The sequence below is a fragment of the Silene latifolia genome, chromosome 2 (assembly GCF_048544455.1).
Source record: "Silene latifolia isolate original U9 population chromosome 2, ASM4854445v1, whole genome shotgun sequence".
In the NCBI taxonomy this organism is placed as follows: domain Eukaryota; kingdom Viridiplantae; phylum Streptophyta; class Magnoliopsida; order Caryophyllales; family Caryophyllaceae; genus Silene; species Silene latifolia.
In genome coordinates this window covers 122,536,812-122,555,636 of record NC_133527.1, presented here as the reverse complement: position 1 = coordinate 122,555,636, position 18,825 = coordinate 122,536,812, and the positions used below count along the sequence as shown (strand labels likewise).

Below are 18,825 nucleotides of genomic sequence, written 5' to 3'. Positions count from 1 at the left end.
CTAAGATTACCTGATCTGTTTCTATCCTGGATGGTGCCACATAAGTGCTTCTGACAGGGTACGGTAATTGCTATACAAGGGACTTACCTGCCTTGAAAGGTTTCAAGGCCTCTGTATAGCACTCTTGGGCTGCCTTGTGTTCTTCTTTGATTGTTGTTATGCCCCAATCTGCTGGTACCTTGATACACTGATGATAGGTTGATGGTACAGCCTTGACATTATGGATGTATGGCTTGCCTAGGATTGCATTGTAGGATGACAAGAAATCCGGGACTCCAAATTTCTCATAGGATGAGACAGCTTTAGCATAAGTAGGGAGATGGATTTCTCCCAATGTGCTTCTAGTTTCTCCACTGAACCCTACCAAAACACTAGACTTCTTGGTGATTTGTTCTTCACCAATATTCATGGCTTTCAGTACATCAAGCATGATCAGGTTAACTGAGCTGCCTCCATCTATCAGGATCCTCCTCATTGTAGCAGTTCCAATCCGCATTAACATTACCAGGCCATCATGATGAACATTAGGATTCCCTACCATGTCACAATCACTGAAAGTGATTGATGGGACATGATTCTGTTTGTAGGGTGATGTAGTCCTTGGCGTCCTGGCTATCTTCTTTGCTGCTGAACTGGTCAGGCCACAAATTTTCGATCCACCAGATATGATTTTTATTTCATAAATTGGGGGTGGTGGAGGAAGGTTGCGGTCCTGCTTTTGCTCTTGGTTCTCCTTACTCCGATCTTCATTTCTGCCCTTTGTTCTGATCAGGTCCTTTAGGTATCCGGATTTCAACAGGTAGGCCACTACTTTCTTCAGGGTGAAGCAATCATCCGTTGTATGTCCAATGTCCATGTGGACTTCACACCACTTGGAGTTGTCTCTCCTAGGGTTAGGATTTTCCACCTTCCTAGGCCATCTGACTGCTGGTCCCATGTTGTCAAGTCGCTGGATCAGGTCTGCAATATCAACACTGAAGTTATGTTCGGAAATAGGTGGGAAAACATTAGCCTTACCTTAATACTCATATGCCAGGTTGACTTCTGAATGGTCTGGCTTGGAATATGGAGTAGGTCTGTAATCATTTCCTTTTTTGCTCTTCCTATTGCTCTTTTCATAGTTCTTTGATCCACTGGATGATCCAATTTTGTAGCTTTTGTCTTCTTCCAGCCTGATATATGCAAGAGTCTTGGCTTGGACATCTTCGAAGGTATGACAGGGATACTTAGTGAGTTCATTGTATAAATCACTATGAGGTAGTAGCCCCTGTCTGGATGCCTCTACCGCTGTTCCAACGTCACACCTGGGAATGGACACTTTCTCCTTGTTGAACCTGGCAAGGAATACCCTGAGAGTCTCCTCTGGCTTCTGTGTAATCCTGTAAAGATCACTGGACCGCTTCTCCAACTCCCTGCTGCTTGCAAACTGCTGGTTGAAGTTGTTGATCAGGTTGGCAAAAGAATGGATGCTCCCAGTTGGCAGGTTGATGTACCATTGCAGAGCAGGTCCGGTAATGGTTGTTCAAAACCCTTTGCACATGCAAACTTGCCTGAACTCGCTAGGGATAGATGCAACTAACATTTTCTGTTTATAGAGAGCTACATGATTCTGTGGATCTGTGGTCCCATCATAAATTTTCATAGACGGTATCACAAATTTTTTAGGCAGATCCACTTTTGCTATTTCGTCTATAAAAGGCGAATCAACATAACTGTCAGGGGCAGCCTCCTCCAAGCTGGCAGGAGCTCCAGGTATCTTTTCGAATTTTTCATTAAGTTTCTTGATCTCTTGGATTACTGCCATCATGATGGCTGCTAAATTTAGAGCCACTTTTCGAATTCATCAGGTTTTTCATTATCATTGATTGGCTCACCATCCTCATCAACACTGATAAATTTAGAGCCACTTAGACTCCCAAAGCTGAAAAAATAAATGTTTTTGATGATTGATGAAAATGGTGTTCCTGGATGGAATCTAGAGCCCGCTCCTTGAGTTTATTCTAATTTTTGTTTCAGAACTGACTCAGATTCTCTTAACTGAAGGATTTCAGCCTCAGTTTGGGCAACCTTGTCTTTCAAACCTTCCAACTCAGCAAGTTGCTGGAGGGCTACGTTCAATTGTTCTTCAACGGTAGGCTGGGCCATTTTTGTAGGTTATTTGGATTCTTGTGAGATAAGGAAAAAATATTTTAAAGAGCTAGATGCCCCACGGTGGGCACCAATTATTTTGTATGGACTTTACGCAGGGTGAAATCAGGTCAGGGTAAGTCTAGGGAGGGTTAACTAGCTCGAACTTATCTGTGAATATGCAGGGCAGGGTATGGAATAAGAAAAGCAAAGTAAGATAAACAAGTAAAAATAAGACAAGGAATTTGTACGTGGAAAACCCTTAAATGGGAAAAAATCACGGGCACCAAGCCAGGAGAGGATTTCACTATAATATTGAGTAATTAGCACAAATGAGTATAATATAACTTAAGTGTTGTATAAGAATGTAATATGCTCGAGTTGATGCTGTTGTTTCTTCAAATGATCTTCAAGTGCTCCTTATATAGCAAAGCTGAACGGCTGCCGAATCTTATACTTAATGCTGAATATTCCTCCTTAATTGCTCAGATTAATGCTCCTTAATGCGCTTAATTACTCCACTAATTGCATGGCTTTTATTACCAAATCTTTCTCATTAATGATGTAATTATTGTCAGAATATTGACAATGATAATATCTTTGAATTGGTCAAATATTGTCCTTATGTTTTGACCGTTGTCCTTTCCTTGGCTGGCGTCTGTCTTCTAGTACCCTGATGGCCTGACGTCCTGATGGTCAGGGCAGGGTGAAATGTTATCCTGAAATATGTGCGGATTTCCAGGCCTAACATAATTTTTTCAATTTTTCAAGTTTTTTGTGTTTTTTTAGTGTAAAAGAAAGAACAATGCATACGGAAATGTAATAAACATACAAACAGAAATGCAATAAAAATGCAAATGGATGCAAACAGACAGATGCATACCCTCCCCAAACCAAATCACACAATGCCCTCATTATTTTCAGCAAATAGCAGCAGCATCAAAATATATGGGAGAAGGGGTACGCAAAACAAGATGAAAAACAAGGAAAGCAGAAAAGGAAAAGAACTCACAAAATAGGGCACGCAAAAGACCTCCCCAAACCAGCCAACAACAAGGGGAGGTCGTAGCCAGCTGCTTCTAGTCGTCGCCCTCCTCGTAGTTTTCGTCTTCCACCTCCCTCTCTTTTCCTAGCAGTGGACTACTTGTGTATCGAGTAAGGAAGATGGTAGATGGGAAAAATAGGTTGGGTTGGTTTGTTCCTAACATGGGCCATAGGAATAAGAGGCGGGAGAGTGTCACAAGGTAAAGGGACCGACAAGTACGTGGACATCTTCCACGTACAATCATCAGTCTGCCAATGCAGATGCTTCATATATAACACAGTAAAAAGACACAAACTATCAATGTCTGGATCCGCATGTCCAGTAGGCCTCATACCTCGGGGAAAATCAGGAAAGAGACTGCGGACAATATGTGTAACCAACCCCCGTAGTGAATGGAAGATAAGGCTCCGATCGCGACATTAGTACATCGCTGAACACCAAGATAAGTAAGGTTAAGAACATAATGAGTTCCACTATCAATGTTTAGATAACCCGCTAAAATAGACAACTCCTCCGCATTCACATTGTTGGACTCCTTCCTAGGGAAAAGTGTACCGCCTATAAGGCGGAGCCAGACACGGATAGATGGATGGTGAACAAATTTCCCCCTCTTCCTACCCTCAAAGAGGTCAGCTATAGCACCCCACATGGGGTCAACTAACTTCCAAGGGGCCGTGTGTGGTCCCTCACTGTGTAAGCGTAAGTGAGCGCCGAACTCAGCTGAGGTCATACGGAAGTCTTGGTTAAAGAGACGAAAGTGGACGCAAGTAGAGTTGGCGTCTTCGTCAGAGTCCCCTGCATACATTATAAAACAGCTAAAGAATTCAAGGGTGGGTGTCTGGTAAGTATACTCCCTCATTCCCACCAAACTAGACATACCCGTTCCATTTAAAATTTCCACAACAGGTTCATAAATTCCCAAAGACACTAAACTGTCACGGTCTAGAAAACGGGTAGGAGCAATAGGGTGTTCCGACAAAGCACTAAATCGATTCCTTTGCGCTACAGAAGAGAAAATTACCTCAGGGTAATCACGCAAGCCTTCAATAGGCAGAATAAGAGTATAGAGAATAACTGCGGTACCCATATGTGTCAGCATCGGGTGACTGCCGTGACTGCTACTGGAAGCTGGCGGTGCCGTCTCGCGTCGTGATGATTGCCCTGTAGTCCGTCTTCTTTTGCCTTCCATTATCTATCTAGCACACAAGTAAACCAGAAATTAGCATTTTAGAGGCCAATAAAATCGCACAAGACTCATAGCAAAAATCGCACAAAGTCGTCTCAGAATCGTTTCCCAAAATCGTCCAAAAAGACAACCCTAATACCGTTTTTTTTAATTGAAACATCACAAAGGGTATATTAAGCATAATAGACATGATTTGGACACAAATTTCATAAAATCCCAAAATTTGTAAACCCTAATTTCGATTACAATTGATGGGAAAAAGGGTTATAAACTTTGAAAAAAGGGGAAATGAAATGAGATGAAGGGGAAACTTACTTGTGTGAAGTATAGACGGAAAATAGGAGGAAAAAGCACCAAAAACAAGAAATAAAAATTGAAAAAGAGAGGATGAAGATAGGATGAGTCGTTCGTCGCTGCTGCTGCTTGTGCACTCTTGCGTTCCCTTTTTTTTCTTTTTTTGCTTAAATGTCAGCTTTATCATTGATAGACAGCAACTTACAACTCAAGGATCACAGTTTTTGTGCCTATATTACATCATTTTCACCTTAAACAACCATTGCCCATCTCTAATAGAGAAAGACTTTGTATTACAAACATTATGCCTACTTTTAAGACTACAAATCATCTGCCCAGCTAGAACACTAGGGGAGGTAACCTGATTTGCTAGCCGAACATTGTTGCGTTGCATCCAAATCATGTACCAAACTGCAATAACTGCAACTGTGATCACATGCTTCCTCACAGTACTCCATCTTCTTCTAGTAATCTGCTTAAGAATATCATTGTCTTGCAGTTAAGTCCCCAATTTGCAAAGGACGTGCTTCATAACCTGTTGAACATGAGGAAAGTCCTGAAATAAGTGCTTATGAGTCTCAGTACTGAGAGCACAGATGCAGCATAGGTCATCATCAGAAACATTGTAGCAGTACAGTCTATCTTTCAGTCTCAAGGCTTGGTTAATAATTAACCATGCCATGAAAGAATTCTTAGGAGCTGCTATATTGATTCAGATAGATTTGTACCACTCTACCTCTATTTTTTTCTCCCTCAACCAGTTATAATAGCCACTAACAGTATAATCACCATTACCTAAGACCCAGGATCCATCCACAAAGCCATCATGTATAGTGTCCCTGACATGACATACCTTCCTCCAATACCAGCTTGAGTTTGCAGTGGGAGCATAATCATGCCAAGGCCCGCCTTTCAAGTAGATGTGGTGCACCCATTGCACCCACAACTTATCAGGTTTAGTGACCATCCACCACACAAGTTTGCCTATATTGGCAATGTTCCATAACACACTCCATTTCAAAACAAGACCTCCTTCCTTCTTTGGGGTACAAACTCTCTGCCATGAAATCATAGGAACTCTTTGGAATTAAGTCCCTCCTTCCCAAAGATAATTTCGACAAATTGAATCCACTCTATTGATAACTACTTTAGGCAAGACAAACATTGAAGCCCAATAAGTATGCATAGTAGTTATGACTGATTGGACCAGCACTAGTTTACCTGCATAAAAGAGTTTCTTTGCACCAAGGCTCCTGATTCTGTCAACAATCTTATCAATCAGCACTGCACAGTCAGCTACTTTCAATCTACCGGCAGTTATAGGTACTCCTAGGTACTAAAAAGGAAGCTGTCCTTCAATAAATCCAGAGACATAAAGGATTTCCTCATTGAGACTATTCTTCACTCCATTAAAGTATGCACTTGACTTATAAGAGTTCATTTTCAAGCCAGATGCCTTAGAAAAGGAAGAAAAGGCTCTTAATAGCAAAACCATTGACTTAGCATCTCCTCTACAGAACATTATTAAGTCATCTGCAAACATAAGGTGGGTTAGCTTCATTTGTTTACACAGAGGATGGTAATGAAAAGGCAGCTTTTCAGTAGCACAGTCCAGAATTCTGGTTAAATACTCCATGCATAGTGTGAATTAGAAGAGGAGACATAGGATCTCCTTGCCTTAAACCCCTCTTGCCATAGAAGAAACCGAAAGTTTCACCATTTAGGGCTAAGCTGAAAGCAGCACTAGTAATACACTCCATCACGAGGTGCTTGAATTTTTCAGGAAAGTTGAAGGCATCCAAAAGTTCTCTCATATACTTCCAACTAACTGAATCATAAACCTTCATTAAGTCCATCTTGAACATACATCTAGGAGAACAAGATTGTCTGTTGTATAATCTCACTAGATCCTGACAAACCATGATATTCTCTATTATACTCCTTCCACTAAGAAAACCACCCTGGATTTTGCTGATCAGATCAGGTAGTACCCTGGCTAGCCTGTTGCACAGAAGTTTAGAGACACACTTATATAAAATATTGCAGCAAGCTATTGGCCTAAACTGAGTGACAGAAGAAGGCATTTTGCATTTAGGTATAAGAGTTATAGTAGTAGAATTCACTTGCTTAAGAAGTTTCCCAGTTTTGAAAACATCCAAAATTGCACCACACACTTCATCTCCAATGACACTCCAAGAGTCCTTGAAGAAAGAACTGGAAAACCCATCAGGACCTGGAACCTTATGGCCAGGAATAGAAAAGATAACTTCCTTAATCTCCTGCTGGGTAATAGGAGAAAGAAGTTGATCCCAATGGTGAACATCACACACTTTACCCCTTTGTATTATCCTCAGATTCACAGCCTCTGTATCAATTTCTGTCCCCAACAAGTTTTTGTAGTATTCAAGAAAGGCATTTTTAATCCCTTTGGGATCAATATGTTCAATTCCATCCTTATCTTTAATACTAAAAACCTGATTTCTCATAAACCTGCTCTTAATTACTCCATGAAAATATTTAGAATTAGTATCTCCATCTTTGGCCCAAGCAAGTTTAGCTTTCTGACTTAAGAATAAAGCACACGCCTGATTTAACTCCTTAACCTCCTCATGTGCTTGTTTTTCTTTGCTTAACCAATCAGTTTCCCTAGGATCAGTAGCTAATTTAGTCTGAATATACTCCATGTTCTTCATAGCTCTAATAGAATAATTTTCAATATCATCAAACTGATCCTTATTGAATTTCCTCAGATGATGCTTCAAGTGCTTTAACTTCCTTATAATTCTATACATCTTGGTACCCTGAACATCGTCTTTCCACCACTCAGTGAGATTAGCATGGTAAACTGGTGATTTCCCCATATATTATAATATTCGAAAGGTTTCTTACATCCTTGTTTTTTGCTTAAGTTTTGGATCACACAAGGGGTGTGGTCAAAAGTCCCTTCAGGGAGAAAATTAGCACACGTACCACTCATCTCCACATTCCATTCAGCATTAATAATTACCCTGTCCAACCTGTTATAAACCCTAGTGGACACATCCTGTTTGTTATTCCATGTAAAAAAGGAGCCCATAGCTGGACTATACACTAGATTGCATCTATCTAAGCACTGTTGAAAGTCATCAATCTCTGCAGTTGTACTGTCACCCCCCAGCCTTTCAGATTGAGAAAGAACATAGTTAAAATCTCCACACACTACCCAACGCTCATGTATAGTAACTGCAAAATTGATTAATTTCTCCCAAAGAGGATGTCTATCATGCAGATCATTGAAGGCATACACCATTGACAGACAAAATCTCTTATTAGAACTCCTCTCAGTCACTCTCATATTGATGCATTGAGCTGAGTAATCAATAATATCTATATGAAAAATATTAGGGTTCCAGAGAATCCATATTCTACCCCCCTTATGCCATCTATTATTAGTAGAAATGCTCCAACCATCAACAAGAATTCCATTAATATTATTTAGAGACAAAGCTTTGATCTTAGTCTCAAGGAGCCCAAACAGTCCCACCTTGTTCATTTGCATAAACCATTTAACATGTCTTTGTTTGGTAGGATTGTTTAAGCCCCTAACATTCCAAAACCCAAGGCTATTCATTCCTCACCACCTGGTGAGAAACACTACCACTTACCCCAATTCCAACCTTTGGAGTTGTTGAGCCATTCAATGATTCTAAGAAGGTATGCTAACCAAATCTATGAACTGTATACCCTCTATCAGATATTTCTTACCTACTTAGTCGAATTATAGGTCTAACAGGGTTTAGACCGGAAGAATCAGTACCTACTTTGTGCCAAACTGCAGGTGTTTTCAAATGAGACACAGCAGGCTGGGGAGGAGTAACAACAGCTGGGGAGGCAACAGAAGTAGAGGTGGGAACCCCTTTACCTGATTGCACAACCATTTGTTTAGGCCTCCATACCTTAGCCCCTGGTTTCCTTTTTGGTGGTGCCACTGATTGTTTCTTTGCTTTCCTGCAATCCTCAGCACCATGGCCAATACCCTTACAGACATCACAAACCAGAGGTTTCCACTCAAACTCTACATTAATAACAACCAAATCCCCATTTTCATGAAGGAATTTGACCTTATCAAGCAAGTTCTGACCTATTTGTACCTCCATCATAACACGTGCATACCCTATTCTAGTTTTCTCTTCTGTAGCCAAATCACATTTTATAAACTCCACTATCAAGCCTGAGATTTTAACTATACCTTTACCCCATAATTTTAGTGGCAGTTTATGAAGCTTAATCCACACCGGAACAGATTTGACTTCATGCTTAACCAATTCAACCTCAGGTGTCCAAGGCTTAACTATGAAGAATTTATTGTCAAACAAGAAGTGTCCCTATTTTAACACAGCCTCTCTAGTAGCCTTACTCTTAAATCGAACCATAAAAACCCCATTAGGTAGAAAGAAAAGTTTGTCTACCTGATGATTCATCCGTGCCTGATAAACCCTTTAACGATATCCCATGGGGATTTGCGCCAAGAATGAAGTAGTACACAGAGTTCTTCCAATACTCCATCTCCACCTTGACCTCTTTAGTAGTAAAGTGGAGAAGCCCAGACTGTTCTTCAGGTTCCTCTTCAATAACTGCTAAAGTTTCAGACTTGTGGATAGATTCCTCTCTGTATGGCTCATCTTCAACCAAAACCTCCAAATTTAGCGCGGGAACTCCTACAACCTCATGAATACTCTTTTCCTTACGCGCTTCAGAGGTGGAAGGGCCATGAGTGTTCCTGGTTAGAGCTGGGAATTCCTCCATATTAGATTAAGAAAGTAGATCGACCTTGTTACTATTTTGTTGATTTTCCTGAATATTTTTCGAAGAATTTGATGAAGATCTTGTGTTCTTAGCTGCAGCTGTCATGATTTCCGAGTTTGCAGATCCCTAAAATTCTTATTTTTCCTCTTTTTTGTGTTTTTTTATGTTTTTCTCTCTTTTCTCTCTCTATCTCTAACCCTCATTTTTTTTCTTTTTTTTTCTTTTGTTTTGTGCTAATAAGTGAATAAAGAGTAATAAACTCCTTTCTAGTAATCATAACACGCTGGCAAGTCAAAAGTAGTTGATGGACAGCAAGAGTTTAGTCGATTGACTTTTTTCAACTGGGCACTTTGAATTTCAGTCGATCGACTACAAATTTCAATCGATCGACTTTTTTCACAAACCTGCTTCTTAATTTTAGTCAACGACTACTTTTGTTCAGTCGATCGACTTTTTTACCCTATGTACGCAACGTGTTTCCTCCCTTTAGTGCGTGATAGTTATAAATTTTTACTGCCTTGATGTAATACCTGAAAGCTCCATCAAAATTGTCCACAATAGGCAGAAAACGCACGCAAAAATTTCAAGAGCACTTGGTGACAGAACCTAAATGAAAAAACAATAAAACCACACACACACGAATTAAATAGTTCATTACAAAAGATATACAATCCGGGTTGCCTCCCGGTCAGCACTGGTTTTTAAGGTCCAGCTCGACCCTTGTTACCTCAATTTTCTGGCTCAGAAATGGGGTCGAAGTACAGAAACTCGACCACGCCAACAGTATCCTTATCATTGTAGTAATGCTTAACTTGGTGACCATTCACTTTGAAATGCTCTCCCGCGGAATTCTCTAACTCGACTGACCCAAATTTAGAAATAGAAGTTACCTTATAAGGACCAGACCATCGGGACTTCAGCTTACCCGGAAATAGACGAAATCGGGAATTGAATAACAACACCTTCTCCCCAACTTGGAATTCTCGCGGTATGATACGCTTGTCATGCCATCTCTTAGTCTTCTCTTTATAAACCTTGGCACTATCATATGTATTTAGACGTAACTCTTCAAGTTCATCTAGCTGTAACAACTGCTTCTCACCACATAACTTTGGATCAAAATTAAGCTCTCGAATAGCCCACCAAGCTTTATGATCTAGCTCCACAGATAGGTGACAAGATTTCCCATAGACCAATCGATATGGCGATGCGCCAATCAGTGTCTTAAAAGCCGTCCTATAGGCCCACAGCGTGTCATCCAGCTTCATACTCCAATCCTTTCGAGACTTGGAAACAACCTTTGGCAAAATTTCTTTAATCTCTCTGTTGGAGACCACCACCTGTCTACTTGTTTGAGGGTGATACCCCAAACCACGACGATGTGAAACACCATATTTTGACAATAAGCAAAAAGTTGTTTCTCTTTAAAATGCATACCTCTGTCGCTAAAGACGACCCTAGTGTGGGATTTATCTGTATGCATTCCTTTAAATTTTAGGACTATAACGAATTATAACATGATGAAACTAGTCATAAAATAAATTGCATAAACAAAATTGTAAAGGATTAAGAAATAACCTTCGGTCCTAGCAAAAACGGCTTAAGAACAATATCAAAGGTGATATTCGCCTATCAGTTGCACCCAAGACGATATGAGAAATGCCCTTTGATTATGCTAGAATCGATCCAAAAATTAACTAACTAATTTTTAGGTTTTTGTGTTTTTCTTCTGATGAGATGGAGGCAAGAATGGGATAGAAAAATTAGGTTAGAAAAAGCTACTCCTAATCTACCTATAAACCGTGTAGGTTGAGCAATTAGGGTAGATTTTTCTTTTTTTAATTTCCGGCCCATATCCGAAAATAAGAGAGTATAATTTCCTTATTTTCGGTTATTCCAAAAATGTATAAAATGTGTTATATATAAATTGTCATCTATTGAGGATCGAACCCATAACCTCTTGGTTTGAGTACCCTCACTATTACCACTATGACACATTCATCTTGTTGATATTAAATATAACCGATTACATTTAATTACGAATTAACATATTGATTCGTCCAAGCTAACATTACATACATTTAATTAAATATAACTTATTATATTCAATTTACGAATTGTGATTAATTGTCTCAACTAATATTATTTAATCTTCATTAAATAATTGTCTCATCAACACATTGACTAACTGTTTAGTCATATAAGGCATCAATGTGATTACATTTCCATAACAGCATCTCTCAAACACATCCTATAGGTGTGACCTTTAGGGACCAGTTGATCACCGCCATCTGTATGATAATAACGTCAAACTTTCTAGCAAGCCAACCGTTATTAGGTAATCGTTAATCAACTGATTAAAATACGAAGTATACCCTTGTGAACCTGTAAGAGATTTACAAATGTTATCACACTAATTTGTGGAGGACACATGCTTCAACAAACTCCCACTTGTCCTCACAAGTGTATGTGCGATAACCGATTCTCATATCCTAAAATTTCTCCCACTCAATGTAAAACAATTTGCAAAATCTGTATTCACAAAGGTCGTATTTTACAATTGATCTGCATCAAGAGTGGTTTCCCCGACTAGAGAGTAACTTAACTGATAAACGAATCAACATTCGAGCATGGCCATGCATTTCAGTTACAACTCCTCGAGTGGCCCTGAGAAATAACTATACCTGATAAGGGTTGGATATTTTCTTCAACTCGAATCTTGCCGATGTAAGCGCAGTATGAAATGACCCAGAAAAAATCTACTTAGCCTCCAGTTACGGCAGACCGTGAGAAAGAAACCAAAGTCACCCAAAAACTGCCTTAATCTCAAGAGACAGTCGATATTCAAAAGAATCGACTCTAGGAACACAATGGACGTCCAATCCACGACCCGACACCGAATGTTTTTAAACATTTAGGACTCCATTACGTTGTCACAAAAATTTGTCCTACGAGGTATCGTTATAATCACGCATTTGTGATCGATCAGTCAACAGTTTGACTTATGGCTCGTTGAACCCACCATCAATCGACTGCACAATATAATAGCCGGAGTTATCAGCTCACATGGGCGATTACGGACCAAACAATAATAATGTAATTCAGTTCACTTTGTGGCGTTCAATGTTGTCAGTACAATCCACATGAAAAACAAAATATTATAATAAAACGATGAAGTTATAAATAGTATATGAAAAAGATAATGTATCAAATCCATATTCAACTACTACAACTCAGGAACACGTTTAATTCCCATGGAAATAACGTGCCCTTTATGCTTATCAAAATTCAATGGTTTAGTGAGAGGGTCCGCGATGTTATCATCCGTCGCAATCTTGTCAATCACTATCTCTTCTTGCTCCACGTAATCACGGATCAGGCGAGCTTTGCGATGTACATGTCTATATTTGTTGCTAGACTTAGGCTCCTTAGCCTGGAAGATGGCACCTCTATTGTCACAATAGCTGGTGATCGGGTCATTCGAACTAGGAACTATCGTAAGTCCTTATAAGAATTGACGCATCCATATCGCTTCCTTAGCTGCTTCCGAAGCGGCATAGTACTCGGATTCAGTAGTAGAATCTGCTACAACACTCTGTTTGGAACTCTTCCAGCTGACCGCAGCACCATTAAGAGTGAAGATGAACCCGGACTGAGATTTTGAATCATCTCGATCCGTTTGTAAGCTAGCATCTACGTAACCGATTGCGCATAGCTTAGTATCGCCTCCATAAGTCAATACCCTATCCTTAGTCCTCCGTAGGTACTTGAGGATATTTTTAACAGCTATCCAGTGTGTTTCACCTGGATTCTTTTGGTACCGACTCGTCATACTCAATGCATATGCCACGTCTGGACGTGTGCATATCATGGCATACATGATTGATCCTATTGCAGATGCATAAGGAACACGACTCATGCGCTCAATCCCTTCAGGCGTCGTGGGTGACTGAGACTTGCTCAACTGCATCCCAGACGTCATTGGAAGGTTCCCCTTCTTGGAGTTGGTTATGCTGAACTTCTCAAGAATCTTATCCAAATAAGACTCCTGACTAAGTGATAACGTCCGTCGTGTTCTATCTCGGTAGATACGGATTCCCAAAATGCGTTGTGCCTCACCCAGATCTTTCATCAGGAAATGGTTATTCAACCATTCTTTAACCGAAGATAGGAGAGGAATGTCATTCCCAATCAGGAGTATGTCATCGACATACAATATCAAGAATACAACCTTGCTCCCACTCGACTTGATATATAAGCATGGTTCTTCGACCGATCGAGTGAAACCATACTCTTTTATCACCCGGTCGAAACGATGATTCCAACTCCGAGAAGCTTGCTTAAGTCCATAAATGGAGCGCTTAAGCTTGCATACTTTCTTAGGATGTTCAGGATCTATGAAACCTTCGGGTTGCACCATGTACAACTCTTCCTCCAAATAACCGTTTAAGAAGGCGGTTTTCACATCCATTTGCCAAATTTCATAATCATGAAAAGCAGCAATCGCTAAGATTATCCGAATGGAACGTAGCATGACTACAGGTGCAAAAATCTCATCATAATGCAATCCGTGCACTTGAGTGAAACCTTTTGCCACTAGTCGTGCCTTATAGGTATCTGGTTGCGCGTCTACAGAACGCTTTATTTTGTAAAGCCATTTTCACTGTAGAGGTTTTACCTTATTAGGTAAATCAACTAGATCCCATACGTCATTCTCATACATGGAGTCCATCTCGGATTGCATGGCTTCGAGCCATAGCTTTGAGTTGGAACAGGCCATAGCACCTTTATAGGTAGCGGGTTCATTACTCTCTAGGAGTAAAACGTCATTCTCCTCGACCATACCAATGTATCTGTCCGAAGGATGAGAGACTCTACCCGACCTCCTAGGTTCCTCAGAAATATTAACCGTATCATCAGTTGGAGGTACAACTTCCTCCATCTGTTCCTCGGTTGTTGGTTCTGGAATCTCCGACAGCTCGAAGGTTCTATTACTCGTCTTGTTCTCGAGAAATTATTTCTCTAAGAACGTCGCACTAGCCGCAACAAAAACTCGATGTTCGGTAGGCGAATAGAAGTAATGACCAAATGTTCCTTTTGGATAACCTATAAAGTATGTCTTGACCGATCGCGGGCCGAGCTTATCCTCGTGTCTCCACTTGACATAAGCCTCGCAGCCCCAAACCCGAATAAAGGACAAGTTAGGGACCGTTCCCTTCCACATTTCATATGGAGTCTTGTCGACAGCTTTAGTCGGACTTCGGTTAAGTATAAGAGCGGCTGACAAAAGAGCAAAACCCCATAATGAATTAGGCACTACCGTGTGACTCATCATGGATCGAACCATATCAAGTAAGGTTCGATTTCTCCGTTCGGACACACCATTTAATTAAGGTGTTCCAGGTGGAGTTAACTGTAGAACGATTCCGCAGTCTTTAAGGTGTTGATCAAACTCATTTGAAAGATATTCGCCACCCCGATCTGAATGGAGTGCTTTAACCTTTCTACCCAGTTGGTTCTCAACCCTGTTCTGGTATTCCTTGAATTTCTCAAAGGACTCACTTTTATGCTTCATTAAGTAGACATATCAGTATCTACTCAAATCGTCCGTGAAAGTGATAAAATATCTATAGCCATCTCTAGCGGTAATTGACATAGGTCCACAAACATCAGTATGTATGAGTCCTAATAGGTCACTAGCGCGTATTCCAACACCTTTGAAGGAAATTCGAGTCATTTTTCCAATGAGACATGATTCACACGTGCCATATGTAGAAAATTCGAATGCGGGAATAGTCCCATTATCGACGAGTTTCTTTACGCGTTTCTCATTTATGTGTCTCATGCGACAATGCCATAGATAGGTTTGATCTTTGTCACCAACCTTTAATTTCTTATTATTCATGTGTAATACTTCCGTGGTTTGATCTAAGATGTAAATTCCATTCATGGAAACTGCTTTGCCATAAATCATTTCATTGAAAGAGAAAATACAGCTATTATCCTTTCTTGAAAATGCAAAACCGTCTTTAGCAAGTACGGAAATAGAAATAATGTTCTTAGACAAACTGGGTACATAGTAACAGTTATTTAAAAATAACTAAAAACCACTAGGGAGTTGGATTACATATGTTCCCTTCGAGACAACAGCAACTCGTGCTCCATTCCCGACTCGCAGGTCCACATCACCCTTTCCGAGAGGTGTGATGTTTCTTAGGCCCTGCAAATGATTACACAGATGAGAACCACAACCAGTATCAAGTACCAAAGTTCCGAAACTTGCATGGTTAATCTCAATCATATGAATATAAGATGACATACCAACAGGAACGACGCGGCCTGCTTTGATGTCCTCACGGTAGAAGGGACAGTTCCTCCTCAAATGTCCAGTCTTGTGACAACGGTGCCACTCAATGTCACCGCCCTTGCTCTTTGCCTTGCCCTATGAGCCACTAGTCTCACCGGGCCCACTCTTACCGTTTTCTGGCTTCTTGAATTTTGGCTTACCTACAGTTAGGTCGCCTGGAGCTCTGCCCTTACCTTTACCCTTGTTGGAAATCGTGAGAACATCCTGCTTCATGCTCCCACTCAATTTCATATCCTTCTCGGTCTGTACGAGAAGGAAGTGTAGCTCATGAGGACTCTTTTTCAAGTCATTCATGTAGTAGTTCGCCCTGAAAAGGGCAAAACCATCATAAAGAGAATAAAGCATTCGGTCAATGACAATGCTCTCACTGATTTTGCAATCAAGTGCCTCCAACTTCTCGACATTCTCAATCATGTGAAGAATGTGTGGACTAACCGGTTGGCCCTTCTGGAGTTTCGCATCAAAGAAGCGACAGGTATGCTCATATGTAACGATTCTCGGTGCTTTTGAGAACTCGTTAGTGAGCGTGGTGAAAATATTGTTCGCACCTTGGGCAATGAAGCGTCTCTGCAAATTGGTTTCCATTGCAAAGATGAGTACGTTCTTTATCGCACCCGCTTCCATAACGAAGTCACTATAAGCGAGTGACTCGTTGACTCCTGCATTGGGGCCTGGGTTTACCGGTATTGGCTCAGTTAAGTACCTGAGCTTACCGTCAGCAATGGCAGCATTCCTTAGTGCTGCCTCCCAGTCCGCAAAGTTGGACCCGTCGTTTTTCAGACGTGTGAACTGATTCATTTGGTCCATGAATATTTCCAGCCAGGACTCGCGTCCAACTGTAGCACTAGGCATTTGGATTGCGTTATTTCCAGACATTTTTGTTGTAACAGTAAAATAAACGTGTTCTACACTGCGAAAAGAAGAATAAATAATAAGCATGTGCATCGATTTTAATTTAAGTCTAATGAACTAGTGTCATAACGCGAAGACTCAAAACATTTATACAATTGACCTTCCTCAAGAATTATATAAATGATCCCAAGACTCAATTATCTGTAAATTGATAAGCTAACCTTTTATCTAATTCTACCGTTAGAATTCTTGGTCGATAAATTTCTGTAAATTCTATCTTTAGTCCATCATAATCACGAGAAACTCTTCGGACTATAATGTTGAGATAAACTAAGTCAACACAAACTACTTACCCAACGTAGAAGGGGTCATATTATGCCTACCGACGAAGAAGGGATTCATAGTTGTTTGCCCTTATAAAGACTAATCTCAATTTCCGTTTTAGAGGAAGATCCCATCAACTTTTTAATTCATTTTAAGTGAACTAATATCTAGGATGGGTGAATGATTAAACTAAGATGATGGCTTAATAAACATGTGACATCTGTATGTCTATGAAAACTAACATACAACCTATATGTGTCAATTTTCATGCATTTTAGTAGGTGGTTTGGTTTTAGGCGGAATAAGATGCATAAACTATTATGTGAATGAAAAGCAATAGGAATGAAAAACGTAAAAACAATAAAAAGTCCTAGTGTGGCCTATCCTATCAAAATGAACATTAAATACAAGTTTGGAATCCATCCTTGGACCCGAGATGCTTGTCTCGATGTTCCATCTTGATCCATGTAGCGGGAGTGAGATCCAATCTCCATCTTTAGTCTTCTTCGAAAATTACAATAAATAAATTTACATAATAAACCTATTTATTACATTCTAATTTCAAAACCCAAAACTAAAGGAAAAATAAAGGAGATACGAGATCTCATAATTACATAAAAAACTATGTTTCCTTCATTACGAAAACATAATTTTACTAAGACCACACTAAGTATTACAAATTACAACCGATTGCAAAAAAATACGTAAATAAATTCATTCAACGATTCATTCAACAAAAAAAAATGCATCAACTAAAAATAAATTAAACATACATGACACAATTCCTTAATTATGTTGATTAATTTATCCAAACCACCTATTTAAATTAACAAATTAAGTGACAATTTCTCAATTAATCACATTAATTTCAATCTTAATTCATATTAAACTTGTAATATGAATTTAATCCATCAATATTTTAAACTGCTTTAAAATAATTAGGTATCTTTTAATTATGAACCGCTTCACAATAATTAATTGGCCAAAACAAACAAAAAACAAAATCCCTTTTTCTTTTAATGTCTCGGCTAAAGCAGAAAAAAAACAAAAAACATCTTTTTTTTTCTTCTCGGCTAAAAAAAAAAAAAACTAAACAGCCCGTTTTTTTTAAATTCGGTAATTGCAAAAAAAAAAAAAAACAGAATCCTTTTTTTTCGGTCATAACAGCAAAACAAAAAAAATAACAGTTTTTTTTTTTTATTTTGTCTCGGCTAAACCTAAAAAAAAACAGCCCCCTTTTTTTTCTTTTCTTTTGCGGCAAAAACATTAAGATGAACAAAAATCGTTTGTAAATGCTATCAGAACGAGATTAGCATATGAATTAATGAAACATGATTAATGTATATGTCAAAACTATATAGCAAAAACAAATTTTTATATCATCAACATGACGATTCCATTACAATTTAACTTAATCCTCATTAAATCAAACATCTACAAATTTATCATATGATTATTTTAACTGATTAAAACAATAATATGAAAAATAAAAATGGAAAAATCGTATCAAAACAAGAACAAAACCACACGGTAGAAAAAAAAAATTATTCGGCAAAAAAATTTCAGCAGTGTAAATGTTTTTTTTCCGAAACCCTAATTTGTTTACAAACAATTTTATAAGAATCATCAAAATTAAAATTCGTGGCCTTAGCTCTGATAGCACTTGTGAGATTTATCTGTATGCATCCCTTTAAATTTTAGGACTATAACGAATTATAACATGATGAAACTAGTCATAAAATAAATTGCATAAACAAAATTGTAAAGGATTAAGAAATAACCTTCGGTCCTACCAAAAACGGCCTAAGAACAATATCAAAGTTGATATTCGCCTATCAGTTGCAC

The 18,825-nt window shown here is 39.2% G+C and overlaps 1 protein-coding gene across 1 annotated transcript; it reads right to left on the bottom strand.

The window, feature by feature from the left end:
- Nucleotides 1-10,165: 10,165 nt before the first annotated feature.
- Nucleotides 10,166-10,705, bottom strand: LOC141641257 (uncharacterized). The gene has a single exon (XM_074449928.1). It carries the CDS (start codon nt 10,703-10,705, stop codon nt 10,166-10,168), a length of 540 nt encoding a protein of 179 aa, XP_074306029.1.
- Between the last annotated feature and the right edge of the window lie 8,120 nt (nt 10,706-18,825).